Below are 15,633 nucleotides of genomic sequence, written 5' to 3'. Positions count from 1 at the left end.
GTTCCACTCTAGTTCCACTCCAAAAGGACACACCGGGACAACTCTTGATTCACCTTTCGTTGAGTTTTATTTACCAACTTAGACTTGTTGGTTTCAAGTTAATCAACCAATGCTTGAACCGTCAGGTTGATAACCTACAAAGCACAGATACAGAGGTTCACTATGTCATTTTGTAAGATGTTAAAACAATACATGAGCTTTTTAGATTACATTAATTAAATTAAGGTAAACAAATGAACCATTGTAAGTATTTCAAATGAATTAATAACATTAATCTAGTGAATTAAGTTAAATCAAATAATAAATTTCATTAAATGCTCGCTTCAAACAACAGAACAGTTAAACATCAAATGTAATAAAGACAATCAAACGTCAAACAGACAATCAAATCAAAATGAAAGCTTTTGCATTTTAGTTCTTTTTAACTAATATAACCTAATAACATTTACCAACCATTGGTGTCTTTGGAGTAAACTCTTGAGTAGAGCTTGCTGTGCTGTTCCTTGGCTTGTTTGAAGACTGAGCTACCATTCCTGTTCAGGTGTTTTCATTTGTGATCAGCAGCCATTTTGTTGGTGCATTATGGGAAATGTAGTTTGACGGTGGTGGCAACCTTAGACCTTCAATTGTTCAGTTATAACCCAACACCTCCCACTTGAGCTCATGGTTTCTCAAACCCAATGAGGTCACACCAGTCCGTCACTCTTGTTCTTCAATGGGAATCAGAATGACAAGGCGCCTTACATCTCTATGAAGGGTTGTGGCCGGGATTTTTTGTTTAACCCTGTTGGATCCTGCGGCCGGCTCCTTTCCAGCTGCCTTTCTGATGGGAACAGGATAGCTGGGAAAGGTCCTCACAAGCACATCTCTTACAATGCCTTTGTTGTCAGTGTTGACGCTGACAACTCTGGCCAGTCTGTACTGTCCTCTCAGAGCATTTTGGTCAGCCAACCAGACCACATCTCCAACAGCAACATTTCGCTCTTTAGTGTGCCATTTGTTCCGTACAAACAGGTTTGGTCCAGCCAATTGGCTCCACTTCTTCCAGAACTTGCTGACTTCTGTTTGGATACTTTTAAGCCTTTTATATGGATAGCCATCGAACTGGAAGTCTCCAGGGTCTCCCTTTGGGTTTGCACGCCCTAAAAGCAGAGAATTTGGGGTAATGTACTCTACACAGTCTTCCCTACTTTGAGTTCTGGCATCAATAGGTCTTTCGTTAGCAAGGTTGGCTGCCATAAAGAGAAAGGTTTGGAATTCACCCCAGGTGAAAACACCATCTCCACCAAGGTTGCTTAGAGCCCGCTTCACTATTCTGACAGCCGCCTCTGCTGCACCATTTCTATGCGGAGAATCTGAGGGGTGGATCTTCCAAGACCATTCCGTTCCATGCTTGGCAGATAGGTCTTCAAATTGAGACCTGTCCAGTTGGTCAAAGAATTTGTATAGCTTCTCCAGAGCAGGTTTGGCTCCAACAAAGTTAGTACCAGGGTCTGACCAAAGTTTCCTGGGGTGCCCTCTCAGTGACGTGAACCTTTGGTAGGCCAGCAGGAAACCTTCAGATGACTGGTCACTTACCACGTCAGTGTGTATGGCACGGGAGGCCATGCAACAGAAGACAATTCCCCATACCTTGAGTCTGGTTCTTTTCTTAACTTCATCTTTCACTTCATATGGACCGAATAGATCCAAGGTGGTGAATTCGAAAGGAGCAGCTGGGCCTGTTCGCTCTGGAGGCAAGTGCGCCATTATTTGTTGACACTGCTTCGCCCTGTTCTTCCTGCAGCTCACACAACTGTCAACCATCTTCTTGGCAATTCTTCGGCCTTTTATTACCCAGGCTGTCTTCCTCATCCGGAGAAGGGTTGCTGCTACACCCTCATGGTTAACTTCATGGGATTCTCGTGCCAGCAGAGTAGACACCCATGCTTCAAATGGCAGAACTGGCACGGCCGTCTTCTCCTCATTGAACATCTGGATTCTACCACCACAAAGTAGGAGCCCAGTGTTCACATCTTTGTATACTGCTAATCTGCTGAGAGTTGTTTCTGGAAAAGTTACACCGACTTGAGCTGCTAGTAAGAGGTCGTCACTTGCATCCTCAAGCTCTTTGCTGGTCAATCCAGCCAGCTTGGGTGTTGTTGCGTCCCACTTTGGCCGTTTTGGGTTTAAAATCCTCTTCAGCCACTGCTCGGCAGCTCGACGGATCCAGGCAATTACTCTCTTCAGTTTGGTCAGACTACTGAACCGTGTTATGTCCACGAGATGTCTAACCCAGCCAGTGGGCCTCATTCTTGGCAGAGTGGATTTTCCCTCTTGACAAGGACTTTCCTGAGTGGTTAGTGGATCTTCATTCTGTTGACTCATTTTGGCTTGAGCTCTGGTCAGTACAGCTGAAAATGCCTTGCTTTGAAGCTTGTTTACACTCTCCCTGGCCTGGGCTGCAACTTCTCCAGCTGAATGAATAGGCCACTCCTCCACTGGCCACTTCAGGAACTCTGGTCCATTTTGCCATGTGGAACTCTCCTTCAAATCGTCAGGAGTGCCTCCTCTTGTTATGATGTCAGCTATATTTAGATCTCCACGAATCCACCACCAGTCTTGCACTGGCCCAGCCTTCTGGATTTCACCTACTCTGTTTGCGAAGAAGGTTTGGTATCCATAATTGTCTCGCTGAATGGCTCCTAGGATTATTTGACTGTCCAGTAGATGGAACCATCTCTCAATCTTCAATCGTGCATGCTTCTCCACGTACTTCCTGATCCTAGCTGCAAAGACTGCGCCACATATTTCTGCCTTCACAGCATCTCCCTTTTGATCCAGGGGTGTGAGTTTGGCTTTGGCTTCCACTAACCGGACTTCAATGCCTTGAGTTGTTTCCCATCTTAAGTACATGACAGCTCCGTATGTTTTGTCACTTCCATCAGAGAATGTGATGCCCCAAGGTTTACCTTTCCAGTCAGATGGTGTGAGGCTCCTGTGGAATTTCACTCGACCAAGCTGCACATATTCTTCGAAAAGCTGTATAGCTTCTTCTCTGAGGCCTTCTGAGAGAGGTTGATCCCAGGTTTCTTGGGTCAGTTTGCCACCCCCTCCTTCTTGAAATGCTTTACGAACAAGAATCGCTCCTTTCTGCTTGACCGGTGCAACTAGGCCAATTGGGTCATACAGTGCAGCAACTTGGCTTAAGAGAGCTCTTCTAGTCAGTGGGTTAGGTGTTTCAGTTCTCACCTCCTCTTCGAGAAGATCTTTGCCAACTCGCATTTTCTTCTTCCTTTTAGAAAAGTTCACAGCGGTCAGCATGTAGAGCTTGTCCTCATCCACTTGGTAGCCAATGCCCAAGGCTTTGTTGTCCCCTTCCCTCATTTGGTTTGGAAGAATTAAGGTTTTCCTTTGCTCCTGGCTTAGGACATCTGCTTCAGCTCCTTTCCTCCCACTTTGCCCTGACCGGACCCATGGTTTAAGGAAGAAGCCTCCAGCTTTTAGAATCTCTTCAACATTTGCTGTGATGTTGTCAAGTCTGTGCAGGTCATTGTGGGAGGTTAAGAGGTCATCCACATAACTGTCTTCTTCGATAACTCTTCGTTCATCCACCAAGTGAGTGAATTTGGGCAGGTTCGCAGTCTCCCTCATAGCCAACTGTGCAATGCAACCAGCGGGTTTGTCACCGATGTTAACTCTGGTGATTGCGTATTCACAGATCTCCTTTTCTGGGCTGTCTCTCCACAGGAATCTGTGTAGATGCATCTCACGCTCCTCCAACCAGACAGAGTTATACATCATCTTTACGTCTCCTAGAGCTGCATGCACGCCTTCTCTAAATCTTAGTAGGACGGCTCTGATGGGGTTAAGGACATCTGGTCCCTTTAGAAGAAGATCATTCATGCTTACCCCTTTGTATTTCTGGCTACTGTTCCAGACAATGCGAACTGGTGTTGTCACTGAATGAGGGTTAGGCGCCACCAAGTGGCTGACATACCACACTGGTCCCGTCCACTTCTCCATGACTTCACTGGTGAGTTTCATGGCTACACCTCTTTCGACCATTTCATGGATTTGGGTTGCATAAGCGACTTTCCATTCTGGTTCCTTGCTTAGTTGCTTTTCCATCCTTAAGAAGCAAGCCTGGACTGCCCTTTTGTTTTCAGGGAGAGATGTAGGACATTCAGTCCAAGGATACTTTGCATCCCAGTGTGGTGTAGGTGTGTGAGCATCCCTTTCCTTGTAGGTGAGGCCTCCTTTAATGATCTCAAGCTCCCTCTCCTCTGCTAAGGTCATGTCTCTTCCTCCTGGTGAGCAGTTTCCACATCGACACCCTCCACATCTTGGCTCGCATGCGGCTCCGATGCTGTCCCAGTGCCACCACTCAAGGAACCCACGGTTACTGGCAGATGTAAATTTGGACAGCGCATCTTCCTGCAGTTGCCAGCCTGGTTTGGTTGTTGGAACTGTGATCTCCTGATATCTGACAGCAGCGGTTCGCATGGAGCGAGCGAAATGGGTTCTTGACTCATATGCTGCCACCTCCACTTCTTCAAATAAGTCAGGATGGGCTCCGCCCACTGTTTTCCCCAATGGGCTTTCCCACAAAACAAGGTCTCCGATGACTTTGACTCTTTGAGGTGCAAGTCTTCCCTCACGGTGGCTTATGAGAAGCTCAACTTCGGCTGGTCTCTTCAGGTCTTCGAGCTGGACATCTGGGAAGAATCTTTTTAACTTCTCAGGCTGAATTGTTTGATATACCTTAGCAATTTCATCCAGGCCATAGCAGACTAGTTGATGTGCTCTTTCAGTCCCTTTTGGAGTCTTGACTCTGACCTTTAGGAGGTACCTTCTTGTATTGACTCGCATAGTCATTCCACCAACCCCATGTATGACCAGGGTTATCTCTTCACTCCTCAGGCCCAATCTTTCAGCAGCTTTGTGGGTTATGTAATTGGTGTCAGATGCTAGGTCAATGAGGGTACCGATCTTTTGACCTGCGTTCGCCGTCACCTGCATCAGCATCATGATCACTGGAAGTTCAATCAGCCCATTCTTCTTCAGTAGCTCAGACTGGCCTGCTGTTTTGAGTGTCACTGAGGACCTGTTAGTGAATGCCTTTCGACATTGCTCTGCTAGTTCTGGGGAAAGTTGTGACAAGAACTTCTCCTGTTCCTCTGTGAACTTCCCTTTACTTCTTTCATCTCTTCCACCTTTACCCCCTTCTCCTCTTCTGGATTCAGTTTTTGGGCACAGGAAATAATGGTGGTCTGAACCAGTTCCTCCCGTTTTGCAGTCTGTATTCCTGCATAAAAAATTTTCCCTGCAGTATCCGTCATCATCATGGTATCCTAAGCATTTGCTGCATGCTCCCAGTTTCTTTAGAACAGACTTCTTTTCGGACAGTTTCAAAGCTTTAAATTTCTTGCAGAAGAAGACCTTTTTGCTGTGTCCACGATCACCACAGACACCACAGCCCTCATCAACTTCTTTCTTTGTAGCTCTGGTTGATGCAGTCTTTCTTTCATGCCTTTTCTCTGGCTTGTCTATCTTGTCCACAATTTTAAGTTGTTCAAGTCTCTCCAGTATCTCTTCTTGATTCTTCAGGAATTTCAAGAGCATGTCAAAGTGAGTATCTGCAGTGACATTATTTTCAGGGTTGACCAGGAACATTAGCCAGTCTCTTTTTATGAAGTCGGGTAACTTGCTTTCAATGGACTTGATGACTAATGGATTTTTCATGGCTCCCACGTTCCCCAGCTCTGTCAGATCTGCCAGTGCCTTCTCCACAGATTGAATCAGGTCAATGACTTTCCTCGGCTGGTTCCCCTTCACTGGAGGCATATTGTCTAGTTCTTCGAGGATTTCAACTGTAATGGTGGACTTGTTGCCGTATCTATTGTCCAGGACCCTGAACATGTCAGCTGCTGTTGTATAGGTTGAAAGTCTTAATTCTTTTGCAATGGTCTCGCTCACACTCTCCAGAAGCTGAATCTTCAGAACTTCAGGTGAGCCAGTGGGCTCCCCCTGCCTTTGCAGGCTCTCCCAGTCCTTTCTCCACCTGTGGAACTCTCTCTTACTTCCCTGGAAGACAGGCAGAGTAGTTGGTTTTATCTTCACAACAGGTGGTGGTGGTTGGACAGGTTTCCCACTTGTGCCTTGATCAGCCAGCCTCCTCGATATGGCAAACTCTGCTTTTCTCAATTGTAGCCTGTTGTGGGTTGCTCTCAGTTCTTTAAGTCTCCCAGCCAGTTCATCTTTTGATGATTCGGGGATCCATCTCTCCCACTCAGACATTGCTGAGATGGCTGCGTTTATCTTTTCTTCCAATAAGGTGAGGTGAACTTCATAGCCTTCTAGATTGTCACTTCTGACTTGAACCCTGTCAGCTTCATCAATTGCTTCTTCTGCTTCAAGAATCGATGTTCTAAGTTCGTTCTTTCCATATCTTCCCCACAGGTTAGTTTGTACAATGTCCCTTACCTCCTCCATTTTAATTTCTGCATCTTTTATGGTTGTCTTTATGTCGGTTTCTTGCTGCTTATCAAGTTCTGCTTCATTATCCGCCGCCTTGACGTCAGCCTCCAGTCCGATCCTGTAGTCCTCATTAGAATCAAGCACTGACCTGAACCGGTCTGAAAGTTTTCCAAATTCCTCCTTTAATTCGGCTCTCAGCATAGTGTTTGCTCCCCTTGAAATGAAGTTGGCCAGTTTGGTGAAGCTGCTCTTTGCAATGGTCCTCTCCTGCTTCAGTAGTTTGACAGTCTTCCCCAAGACCTCTTCAGCCATCTTTATTTCCTTTTTCCGTCCACAGCTTATCTGGTATGAAGCCCTTTATCTTCCACTCCAGGCTGCTCCGTTGGTTATCAACTGTTAAGTTCCACTCTAGTTCCACTCCAAAAGGACACACCGGGACAACTCTTGATTCACCTTTCGTTGAGTTTTATTTACCAACTTAGACTTGTTGGTTTCAAGTTAATCAACCAATGCTTGAACCGTCAGGTTGATAACCTACAAAGCACAGATACAGAGGTTCACTATGTCATTTTGTAAGATGTTAAAACAATACATGAGCTTTTTAGATTACATTAATTAAATTAAGGTAAACAAATGAACCATTGTAAGTATTTCAAATGAATTAATAACATTAATCTAGTGAATTAAGTTAAATCAAATAATAAATTTCATTAAATGCTCGCTTCAAACAACAGAACAGTTAAACATCAAATGTAATAAAGACAATCAAACGTCAAACAGACAATCAAATCAAAATGAAAGCTTTTGCATTTTAGTTCTTTTTAACTAATATAACCTAATAACATTTACCAACCATTGGTGTCTTTGGAGTAAACTCTTGAGTAGAGCTTGCTGTGCTGTTCCTTGGCTTGTTTGAAGACTGAGCTACCATTCCTGTTCAGGTGTTTTCATTTGTGATCAGCAGCCATTTTGTTGGTGCATTATGGGAAATGTAGTTTGACGGTGGTGGCAACCTTAGACCTTCAATTGTTCAGTTATAACCCAACACCTCCCACTTGAGCTCATGGTTTCTCAAACCCAATGAGGTCACACCAGTCCGTCACTCTTGTTCTTCAATGGGAATCAGAATGACAAGGCGCCTTACATCTCTATGAAGGGTTGTGGCCGGGATTTTTTGTTTAACCCTGTTGGATCCTGCGGCCGGCTCCTTTCCAGCTGCCTTTCTGATGGGAACAGGATAGCTGGGAAAGGTCCTCACAAGCACATCTCTTACAATGCCTTTGTTGTCAGTGTTGACGCTGACAACTCTGGCCAGTCTGTACTGTCCTCTCAGAGCATTTTGGTCAGCCAACCAGACCACATCTCCAACAGCAACATTTCGCTCTTTAGTGTGCCATTTGTTCCGTACAAACAGGTTTGGTCCAGCCAATTGGCTCCACTTCTTCCAGAACTTGCTGACTTCTGTTTGGATACTTTTAAGCCTTTTATATGGATAGCCATCGAACTGGAAGTCTCCAGGGTCTCCCTTTGGGTTTGCACGCCCTAAAAGCAGAGAATTTGGGGTAATGTACTCTACACAGTCTTCCCTACTTTGAGTTCTGGCATCAATAGGTCTTTCGTTAGCAAGGTTGGCTGCCATAAAGAGAAAGGTTTGGAATTCACCCCAGGTGAAAACACCATCTCCACCAAGGTTGCTTAGAGCCCGCTTCACTATTCTGACAGCCGCCTCTGCTGCACCATTTCTATGCGGAGAATCTGAGGGGTGGATCTTCCAAGACCATTCCGTTCCATGCTTGGCAGATAGGTCTTCAAATTGAGACCTGTCCAGTTGGTCAAAGAATTTGTATAGCTTCTCCAGAGCAGGTTTGGCTCCAACAAAGTTAGTACCAGGGTCTGACCAAAGTTTCCTGGGGTGCCCTCTCAGTGACGTGAACCTTTGGTAGGCCAGCAGGAAACCTTCAGATGACTGGTCACTTACCACGTCAGTGTGTATGGCACGGGAGGCCATGCAACAGAAGACAATTCCCCATACCTTGAGTCTGGTTCTTTTCTTAACTTCATCTTTCACTTCATATGGACCGAATAGATCCAAGGTGGTGAATTCGAAAGGAGCAGCTGGGCCTGTTCGCTCTGGAGGCAAGTGCGCCATTATTTGTTGACACTGCTTCGCCCTGTTCTTCCTGCAGCTCACACAACTGTCAACCATCTTCTTGGCAATTCTTCGGCCTTTTATTACCCAGGCTGTCTTCCTCATCCGGAGAAGGGTTGCTGCTACACCCTCATGGTTAACTTCATGGGATTCTCGTGCCAGCAGAGTAGACACCCATGCTTCAAATGGCAGAACTGGCACGGCCGTCTTCTCCTCATTGAACATCTGGATTCTACCACCACAAAGTAGGAGCCCAGTGTTCACATCTTTGTATACTGCTAATCTGCTGAGAGTTGTTTCTGGAAAAGTTACACCGACTTGAGCTGCTAGTAAGAGGTCGTCACTTGCATCCTCAAGCTCTTTGCTGGTCAATCCAGCCAGCTTGGGTGTTGTTGCGTCCCACTTTGGCCGTTTTGGGTTTAAAATCCTCTTCAGCCACTGCTCGGCAGCTCGACGGATCCAGGCAATTACTCTCTTCAGTTTGGTCAGACTACTGAACCGTGTTATGTCCACGAGATGTCTAACCCAGCCAGTGGGCCTCATTCTTGGCAGAGTGGATTTTCCCTCTTGACAAGGACTTTCCTGAGTGGTTAGTGGATCTTCATTCTGTTGACTCATTTTGGCTTGAGCTCTGGTCAGTACAGCTGAAAATGCCTTGCTTTGAAGCTTGTTTACACTCTCCCTGGCCTGGGCTGCAACTTCTCCAGCTGAATGAATAGGCCACTCCTCCACTGGCCACTTCAGGAACTCTGGTCCATTTTGCCATGTGGAACTCTCCTTCAAATCGTCAGGAGTGCCTCCTCTTGTTATGATGTCAGCTATATTTAGATCTCCACGAATCCACCACCAGTCTTGCACTGGCCCAGCCTTCTGGATTTCACCTACTCTGTTTGCGAAGAAGGTTTGGTATCCATAATTGTCTCGCTGAATGGCTCCTAGGATTATTTGACTGTCCAGTAGATGGAACCATCTCTCAATCTTCAATCGTGCATGCTTCTCCACGTACTTCCTGATCCTAGCTGCAAAGACTGCGCCACATATTTCTGCCTTCACAGCATCTCCCTTTTGATCCAGGGGTGTGAGTTTGGCTTTGGCTTCCACTAACCGGACTTCAATGCCTTGAGTTGTTTCCCATCTTAAGTACATGACAGCTCCGTATGTTTTGTCACTTCCATCAGAGAATGTGATGCCCCAAGGTTTACCTTTCCAGTCAGATGGTGTGAGGCTCCTGTGGAATTTCACTCGACCAAGCTGCACATATTCTTCGAAAAGCTGTATAGCTTCTTCTCTGAGGCCTTCTGAGAGAGGTTGATCCCAGGTTTCTTGGGTCAGTTTGCCACCCCCTCCTTCTTGAAATGCTTTACGAACAAGAATCGCTCCTTTCTGCTTGACCGGTGCAACTAGGCCAATTGGGTCATACAGTGCAGCAACTTGGCTTAAGAGAGCTCTTCTAGTCAGTGGGTTAGGTGTTTCAGTTCTCACCTCCTCTTCGAGAAGATCTTTGCCAACTCGCATTTTCTTCTTCCTTTTAGAAAAGTTCACAGCGGTCAGCATGTAGAGCTTGTCCTCATCCACTTGGTAGCCAATGCCCAAGGCTTTGTTGTCCCCTTCCCTCATTTGGTTTGGAAGAATTAAGGTTTTCCTTTGCTCCTGGCTTAGGACATCTGCTTCAGCTCCTTTCCTCCCACTTTGCCCTGACCGGACCCATGGTTTAAGGAAGAAGCCTCCAGCTTTTAGAATCTCTTCAACATTTGCTGTGATGTTGTCAAGTCTGTGCAGGTCATTGTGGGAGGTTAAGAGGTCATCCACATAACTGTCTTCTTCGATAACTCTTCGTTCATCCACCAAGTGAGTGAATTTGGGCAGGTTCGCAGTCTCCCTCATAGCCAACTGTGCAATGCAACCAGCGGGTTTGTCACCGATGTTAACTCTGGTGATTGCGTATTCACAGATCTCCTTTTCTGGGCTGTCTCTCCACAGGAATCTGTGTAGATGCATCTCACGCTCCTCCAACCAGACAGAGTTATACATCATCTTTACGTCTCCTAGAGCTGCATGCACGCCTTCTCTAAATCTTAGTAGGACGGCTCTGATGGGGTTAAGGACATCTGGTCCCTTTAGAAGAAGATCATTCATGCTTACCCCTTTGTATTTCTGGCTACTGTTCCAGACAATGCGAACTGGTGTTGTCACTGAATGAGGGTTAGGCGCCACCAAGTGGCTGACATACCACACTGGTCCCGTCCACTTCTCCATGACTTCACTGGTGAGTTTCATGGCTACACCTCTTTCGACCATTTCATGGATTTGGGTTGCATAAGCGACTTTCCATTCTGGTTCCTTGCTTAGTTGCTTTTCCATCCTTAAGAAGCAAGCCTGGACTGCCCTTTTGTTTTCAGGGAGAGATGTAGGACATTCAGTCCAAGGATACTTTGCATCCCAGTGTGGTGTAGGTGTGTGAGCATCCCTTTCCTTGTAGGTGAGGCCTCCTTTAATGATCTCAAGCTCCCTCTCCTCTGCTAAGGTCATGTCTCTTCCTCCTGGTGAGCAGTTTCCACATCGACACCCTCCACATCTTGGCTCGCATGCGGCTCCGATGCTGTCCCAGTGCCACCACTCAAGGAACCCACGGTTACTGGCAGATGTAAATTTGGACAGCGCATCTTCCTGCAGTTGCCAGCCTGGTTTGGTTGTTGGAACTGTGATCTCCTGATATCTGACAGCAGCGGTTCGCATGGAGCGAGCGAAATGGGTTCTTGACTCATATGCTGCCACCTCCACTTCTTCAAATAAGTCAGGATGGGCTCCGCCCACTGTTTTCCCCAATGGGCTTTCCCACAAAACAAGGTCTCCGATGACTTTGACTCTTTGAGGTGCAAGTCTTCCCTCACGGTGGCTTATGAGAAGCTCAACTTCGGCTGGTCTCTTCAGGTCTTCGAGCTGGACATCTGGGAAGAATCTTTTTAACTTCTCAGGCTGAATTGTTTGATATACCTTAGCAATTTCATCCAGGCCATAGCAGACTAGTTGATGTGCTCTTTCAGTCCCTTTTGGAGTCTTGACTCTGACCTTTAGGAGGTACCTTCTTGTATTGACTCGCATAGTCATTCCACCAACCCCATGTATGACCAGGGTTATCTCTTCACTCCTCAGGCCCAATCTTTCAGCAGCTTTGTGGGTTATGTAATTGGTGTCAGATGCTAGGTCAATGAGGGTACCGATCTTTTGACCTGCGTTCGCCGTCACCTGCATCAGCATCATGATCACTGGAAGTTCAATCAGCCCATTCTTCTTCAGTAGCTCAGACTGGCCTGCTGTTTTGAGTGTCACTGAGGACCTGTTAGTGAATGCCTTTCGACATTGCTCTGCTAGTTCTGGGGAAAGTTGTGACAAGAACTTCTCCTGTTCCTCTGTGAACTTCCCTTTACTTCTTTCATCTCTTCCACCTTTACCCCCTTCTCCTCTTCTGGATTCAGTTTTTGGGCACAGGAAATAATGGTGGTCTGAACCAGTTCCTCCCGTTTTGCAGTCTGTATTCCTGCATAAAAAATTTTCCCTGCAGTATCCGTCATCATCATGGTATCCTAAGCATTTGCTGCATGCTCCCAGTTTCTTTAGAACAGACTTCTTTTCGGACAGTTTCAAAGCTTTAAATTTCTTGCAGAAGAAGACCTTTTTGCTGTGTCCACGATCACCACAGACACCACAGCCCTCATCAACTTCTTTCTTTGTAGCTCTGGTTGATGCAGTCTTTCTTTCATGCCTTTTCTCTGGCTTGTCTATCTTGTCCACAATTTTAAGTTGTTCAAGTCTCTCCAGTATCTCTTCTTGATTCTTCAGGAATTTCAAGAGCATGTCAAAGTGAGTATCTGCAGTGACATTATTTTCAGGGTTGACCAGGAACATTAGCCAGTCTCTTTTTATGAAGTCGGGTAACTTGCTTTCAATGGACTTGATGACTAATGGATTTTTCATGGCTCCCACGTTCCCCAGCTCTGTCAGATCTGCCAGTGCCTTCTCCACAGATTGAATCAGGTCAATGACTTTCCTCGGCTGGTTCCCCTTCACTGGAGGCATATTGTCTAGTTCTTCGAGGATTTCAACTGTAATGGTGGACTTGTTGCCGTATCTATTGTCCAGGACCCTGAACATGTCAGCTGCTGTTGTATAGGTTGAAAGTCTTAATTCTTTTGCAATGGTCTCGCTCACACTCTCCAGAAGCTGAATCTTCAGAACTTCAGGTGAGCCAGTGGGCTCCCCCTGCCTTTGCAGGCTCTCCCAGTCCTTTCTCCACCTGTGGAACTCTCTCTTACTTCCCTGGAAGACAGGCAGAGTAGTTGGTTTTATCTTCACAACAGGTGGTGGTGGTTGGACAGGTTTCCCACTTGTGCCTTGATCAGCCAGCCTCCTCGATATGGCAAACTCTGCTTTTCTCAATTGTAGCCTGTTGTGGGTTGCTCTCAGTTCTTTAAGTCTCCCAGCCAGTTCATCTTTTGATGATTCGGGGATCCATCTCTCCCACTCAGACATTGCTGAGATGGCTGCGTTTATCTTTTCTTCCAATAAGGTGAGGTGAACTTCATAGCCTTCTAGATTGTCACTTCTGACTTGAACCCTGTCAGCTTCATCAATTGCTTCTTCTGCTTCAAGAATCGATGTTCTAAGTTCGTTCTTTCCATATCTTCCCCACAGGTTAGTTTGTACAATGTCCCTTACCTCCTCCATTTTAATTTCTGCATCTTTTATGGTTGTCTTTATGTCGGTTTCTTGCTGCTTATCAAGTTCTGCTTCATTATCCGCCGCCTTGACGTCAGCCTCCAGTCCGATCCTGTAGTCCTCATTAGAATCAAGCACTGACCTGAACCGGTCTGAAAGTTTTCCAAATTCCTCCTTTAATTCGGCTCTCAGCATAGTGTTTGCTCCCCTTGAAATGAAGTTGGCCAGTTTGGTGAAGCTGCTCTTTGCAATGGTCCTCTCCTGCTTCAGTAGTTTGACAGTCTTCCCCAAGACCTCTTCAGCCATCTTTATTTCCTTTTTCCGTCCACAGCTTATCTGGTATGAAGCCCTTTATCTTCCACTCCAGGCTGCTCCGTTGGTTATCAACTGTTAAGTTCCACTCTAGTTCCACTCCAAAAGGACACACCGGGACAACTCTTGATTCACCTTTCGTTGAGTTTTATTTACCAACTTAGACTTGTTGGTTTCAAGTTAATCAACCAATGCTTGAACCGTCAGGTTGATAACCTACAAAGCACAGATACAGAGGTTCACTATGTCATTTTGTAAGATGTTAAAACAATACATGAGCTTTTTAGATTACATTAATTAAATTAAGGTAAACAAATGAACCATTGTAAGTATTTCAAATGAATTAATAACATTAATCTAGTGAATTAAGTTAAATCAAATAATAAATTTCATTAAATGCTCGCTTCAAACAACAGAACAGTTAAACATCAAATGTAATAAAGACAATCAAACGTCAAACAGACAATCAAATCAAAATGAAAGCTTTTGCATTTTAGTTCTTTTTAACTAATATAACCTAATAACATTTACCAACCATTGGTGTCTTTGGAGTAAACTCTTGAGTAGAGCTTGCTGTGCTGTTCCTTGGCTTGTTTGAAGACTGAGCTACCATTCCTGTTCAGGTGTTTTCATTTGTGATCAGCAGCCATTTTGTTGGTGCATTATGGGAAATGTAGTTTGACGGTGGTGGCAACCTTAGACCTTCAATTGTTCAGTTATAACCCAACAATACCACAAGTGTGTCTGCTGGGGTGTGGCATGAGTAAATGGTGTCCTATAGTTGTGTTCTGGGCATACTGCAACTCTGGATATAACAGACTTTGAATACAATGGATTGTTTTGCCAGGTCCCTTGCAGTCCGTTATAACTGGAATTTACTATATTAAATAGTAATTAATCTGACACATAGGAAATGAAACGCTGCATTCAGTAAGTACAATAAACACTACTTCCTCGTTTAATTTGTCGGCCACTTTTTGCCAGCCATCTTCTGGTTTGGGCTGCTTTTGCCGTGTTACCCCTTGTGCATATTCCATCCATCCATCCATCCATCCATCCATCCATTCATCATCTTCTGCTTATCTGAGGTCGGGTTGCGGGGGCAGCAGTCTCAGCAGGGAAACCCAGACTTCCCTCTCCCCGGCCACTTCATCCAGCTCCACCGGGGGAATCCCGAGGCGTTCCCAGGCCAGCCAGGAGACATAGTCCCTCCAGCGTGTCCTGGGTCTTCCCCGGGGCCTCCTCCCAGTGGGACATGCCCGGAATACCTCACCAGGGAGGCGTCCAGGAGGCATCCTAATCAGATGCCCGAGTCACCTCATCTGGCTCCTCTCAATGTGGAGGAGCAGCGGCTCTACTCTGAGTCTCTCCCAAATGACCGAGCTCCTCACCCTATCTCTAAGGGAGAGCCCAGCTACCCTGCGGAGGAAACTCATTTCGACCGCTTGTATTCGCTACCTCGTTCTTTTGGTCACTACCCACAGCTCATGACCATAGGTGAGGGTAGGAACATAGATCAACTGGTAAATCGAGAGCTTTGCCTTTTGGCTCAGCTTTTTCTTCACCATGACAGACTGATGCAGCACCCGCATCACTACTGATGCCACACCGATCCGCCTGTCGATCTCCTGTTCCATCCGTCCCTCACTTGTGAACAAGACCCCGAGATACGTAAACTCCTCCACTTGGGAAGGACTCCTTCCCCGACCCGGAGAGAGCACTCCACCCTTTTCCAGCTGAGGACCATGGTCTTGGATTTGGAGGTGCTGATTTTCATCCCAGCGGCTTCACACTCGGCTGCGAACTGCTCCAGTGAGAGCCGAAGGTCATGGTCCGATGAAGCCAACAGAACCACATCATCTGCAAAAAGCAGAGACCTTATCCTGATGCCACCAAACTGGACACCCTCAACATGCATCTAAAGATGAAAGATAAAAGTTATGAACAGAATCAGTGACAAAGGGCAGCCCTGACAGAGTCCAATCCTCACGGGGAAC

The 15,633-nt window shown here is 46.0% G+C and overlaps 3 protein-coding genes across 3 annotated transcripts; all 3 read right to left on the bottom strand.

Annotated features, from left to right (window-relative positions):
- Positions 1-3,797, bottom strand: LOC125751406 (uncharacterized). The gene is made up of 2 exons (XM_049030145.1): positions 454-3,797; positions 1-134 (listed from the first exon to the last, which is right to left on the bottom strand). The coding sequence occupies exon 1, from the start codon at positions 3,781-3,783 to the stop codon at positions 700-702; it is 3,084 nt and encodes a 1,027-aa protein (XP_048886102.1). The 5' UTR covers positions 3,784-3,797; the 3' UTR covers positions 1-134; positions 454-699.
- On the bottom strand, positions 2,903-10,634 carry LOC125751409 (uncharacterized). Its single transcript, XM_049030156.1, has 2 exons — positions 7,313-10,634; positions 2,903-6,993 (listed from the first exon to the last, which is right to left on the bottom strand). Exon 1 carries the CDS (start codon positions 10,604-10,606, stop codon positions 7,559-7,561), a length of 3,048 nt encoding a protein of 1,015 aa, XP_048886113.1. The 5' UTR covers positions 10,607-10,634; the 3' UTR covers positions 2,903-6,993; positions 7,313-7,558.
- LOC125704129 (uncharacterized) lies at positions 10,608-14,362 on the bottom strand. The gene is made up of 3 exons (XM_048969458.1): positions 14,172-14,362; positions 10,672-13,852; positions 10,608-10,615 (listed from the first exon to the last, which is right to left on the bottom strand). Exons 2-3 carry the CDS (start codon positions 13,628-13,630, stop codon positions 10,608-10,610), a joined length of 2,967 nt encoding a protein of 988 aa, XP_048825415.1. The 5' UTR covers positions 13,631-13,852; positions 14,172-14,362.
- Between the last annotated feature and the right edge of the window lie 1,271 nt (positions 14,363-15,633).

Source organism: Brienomyrus brachyistius, chromosome 11, assembly GCF_023856365.1.
Source record: "Brienomyrus brachyistius isolate T26 chromosome 11, BBRACH_0.4, whole genome shotgun sequence".
NCBI lineage: Eukaryota > Metazoa > Chordata > Actinopteri > Osteoglossiformes > Mormyridae > Brienomyrus > Brienomyrus brachyistius.
The sequence above is the reverse complement of the archived record's forward strand: the minus strand, read 5'-3'. Positions and strand labels throughout refer to the sequence as shown.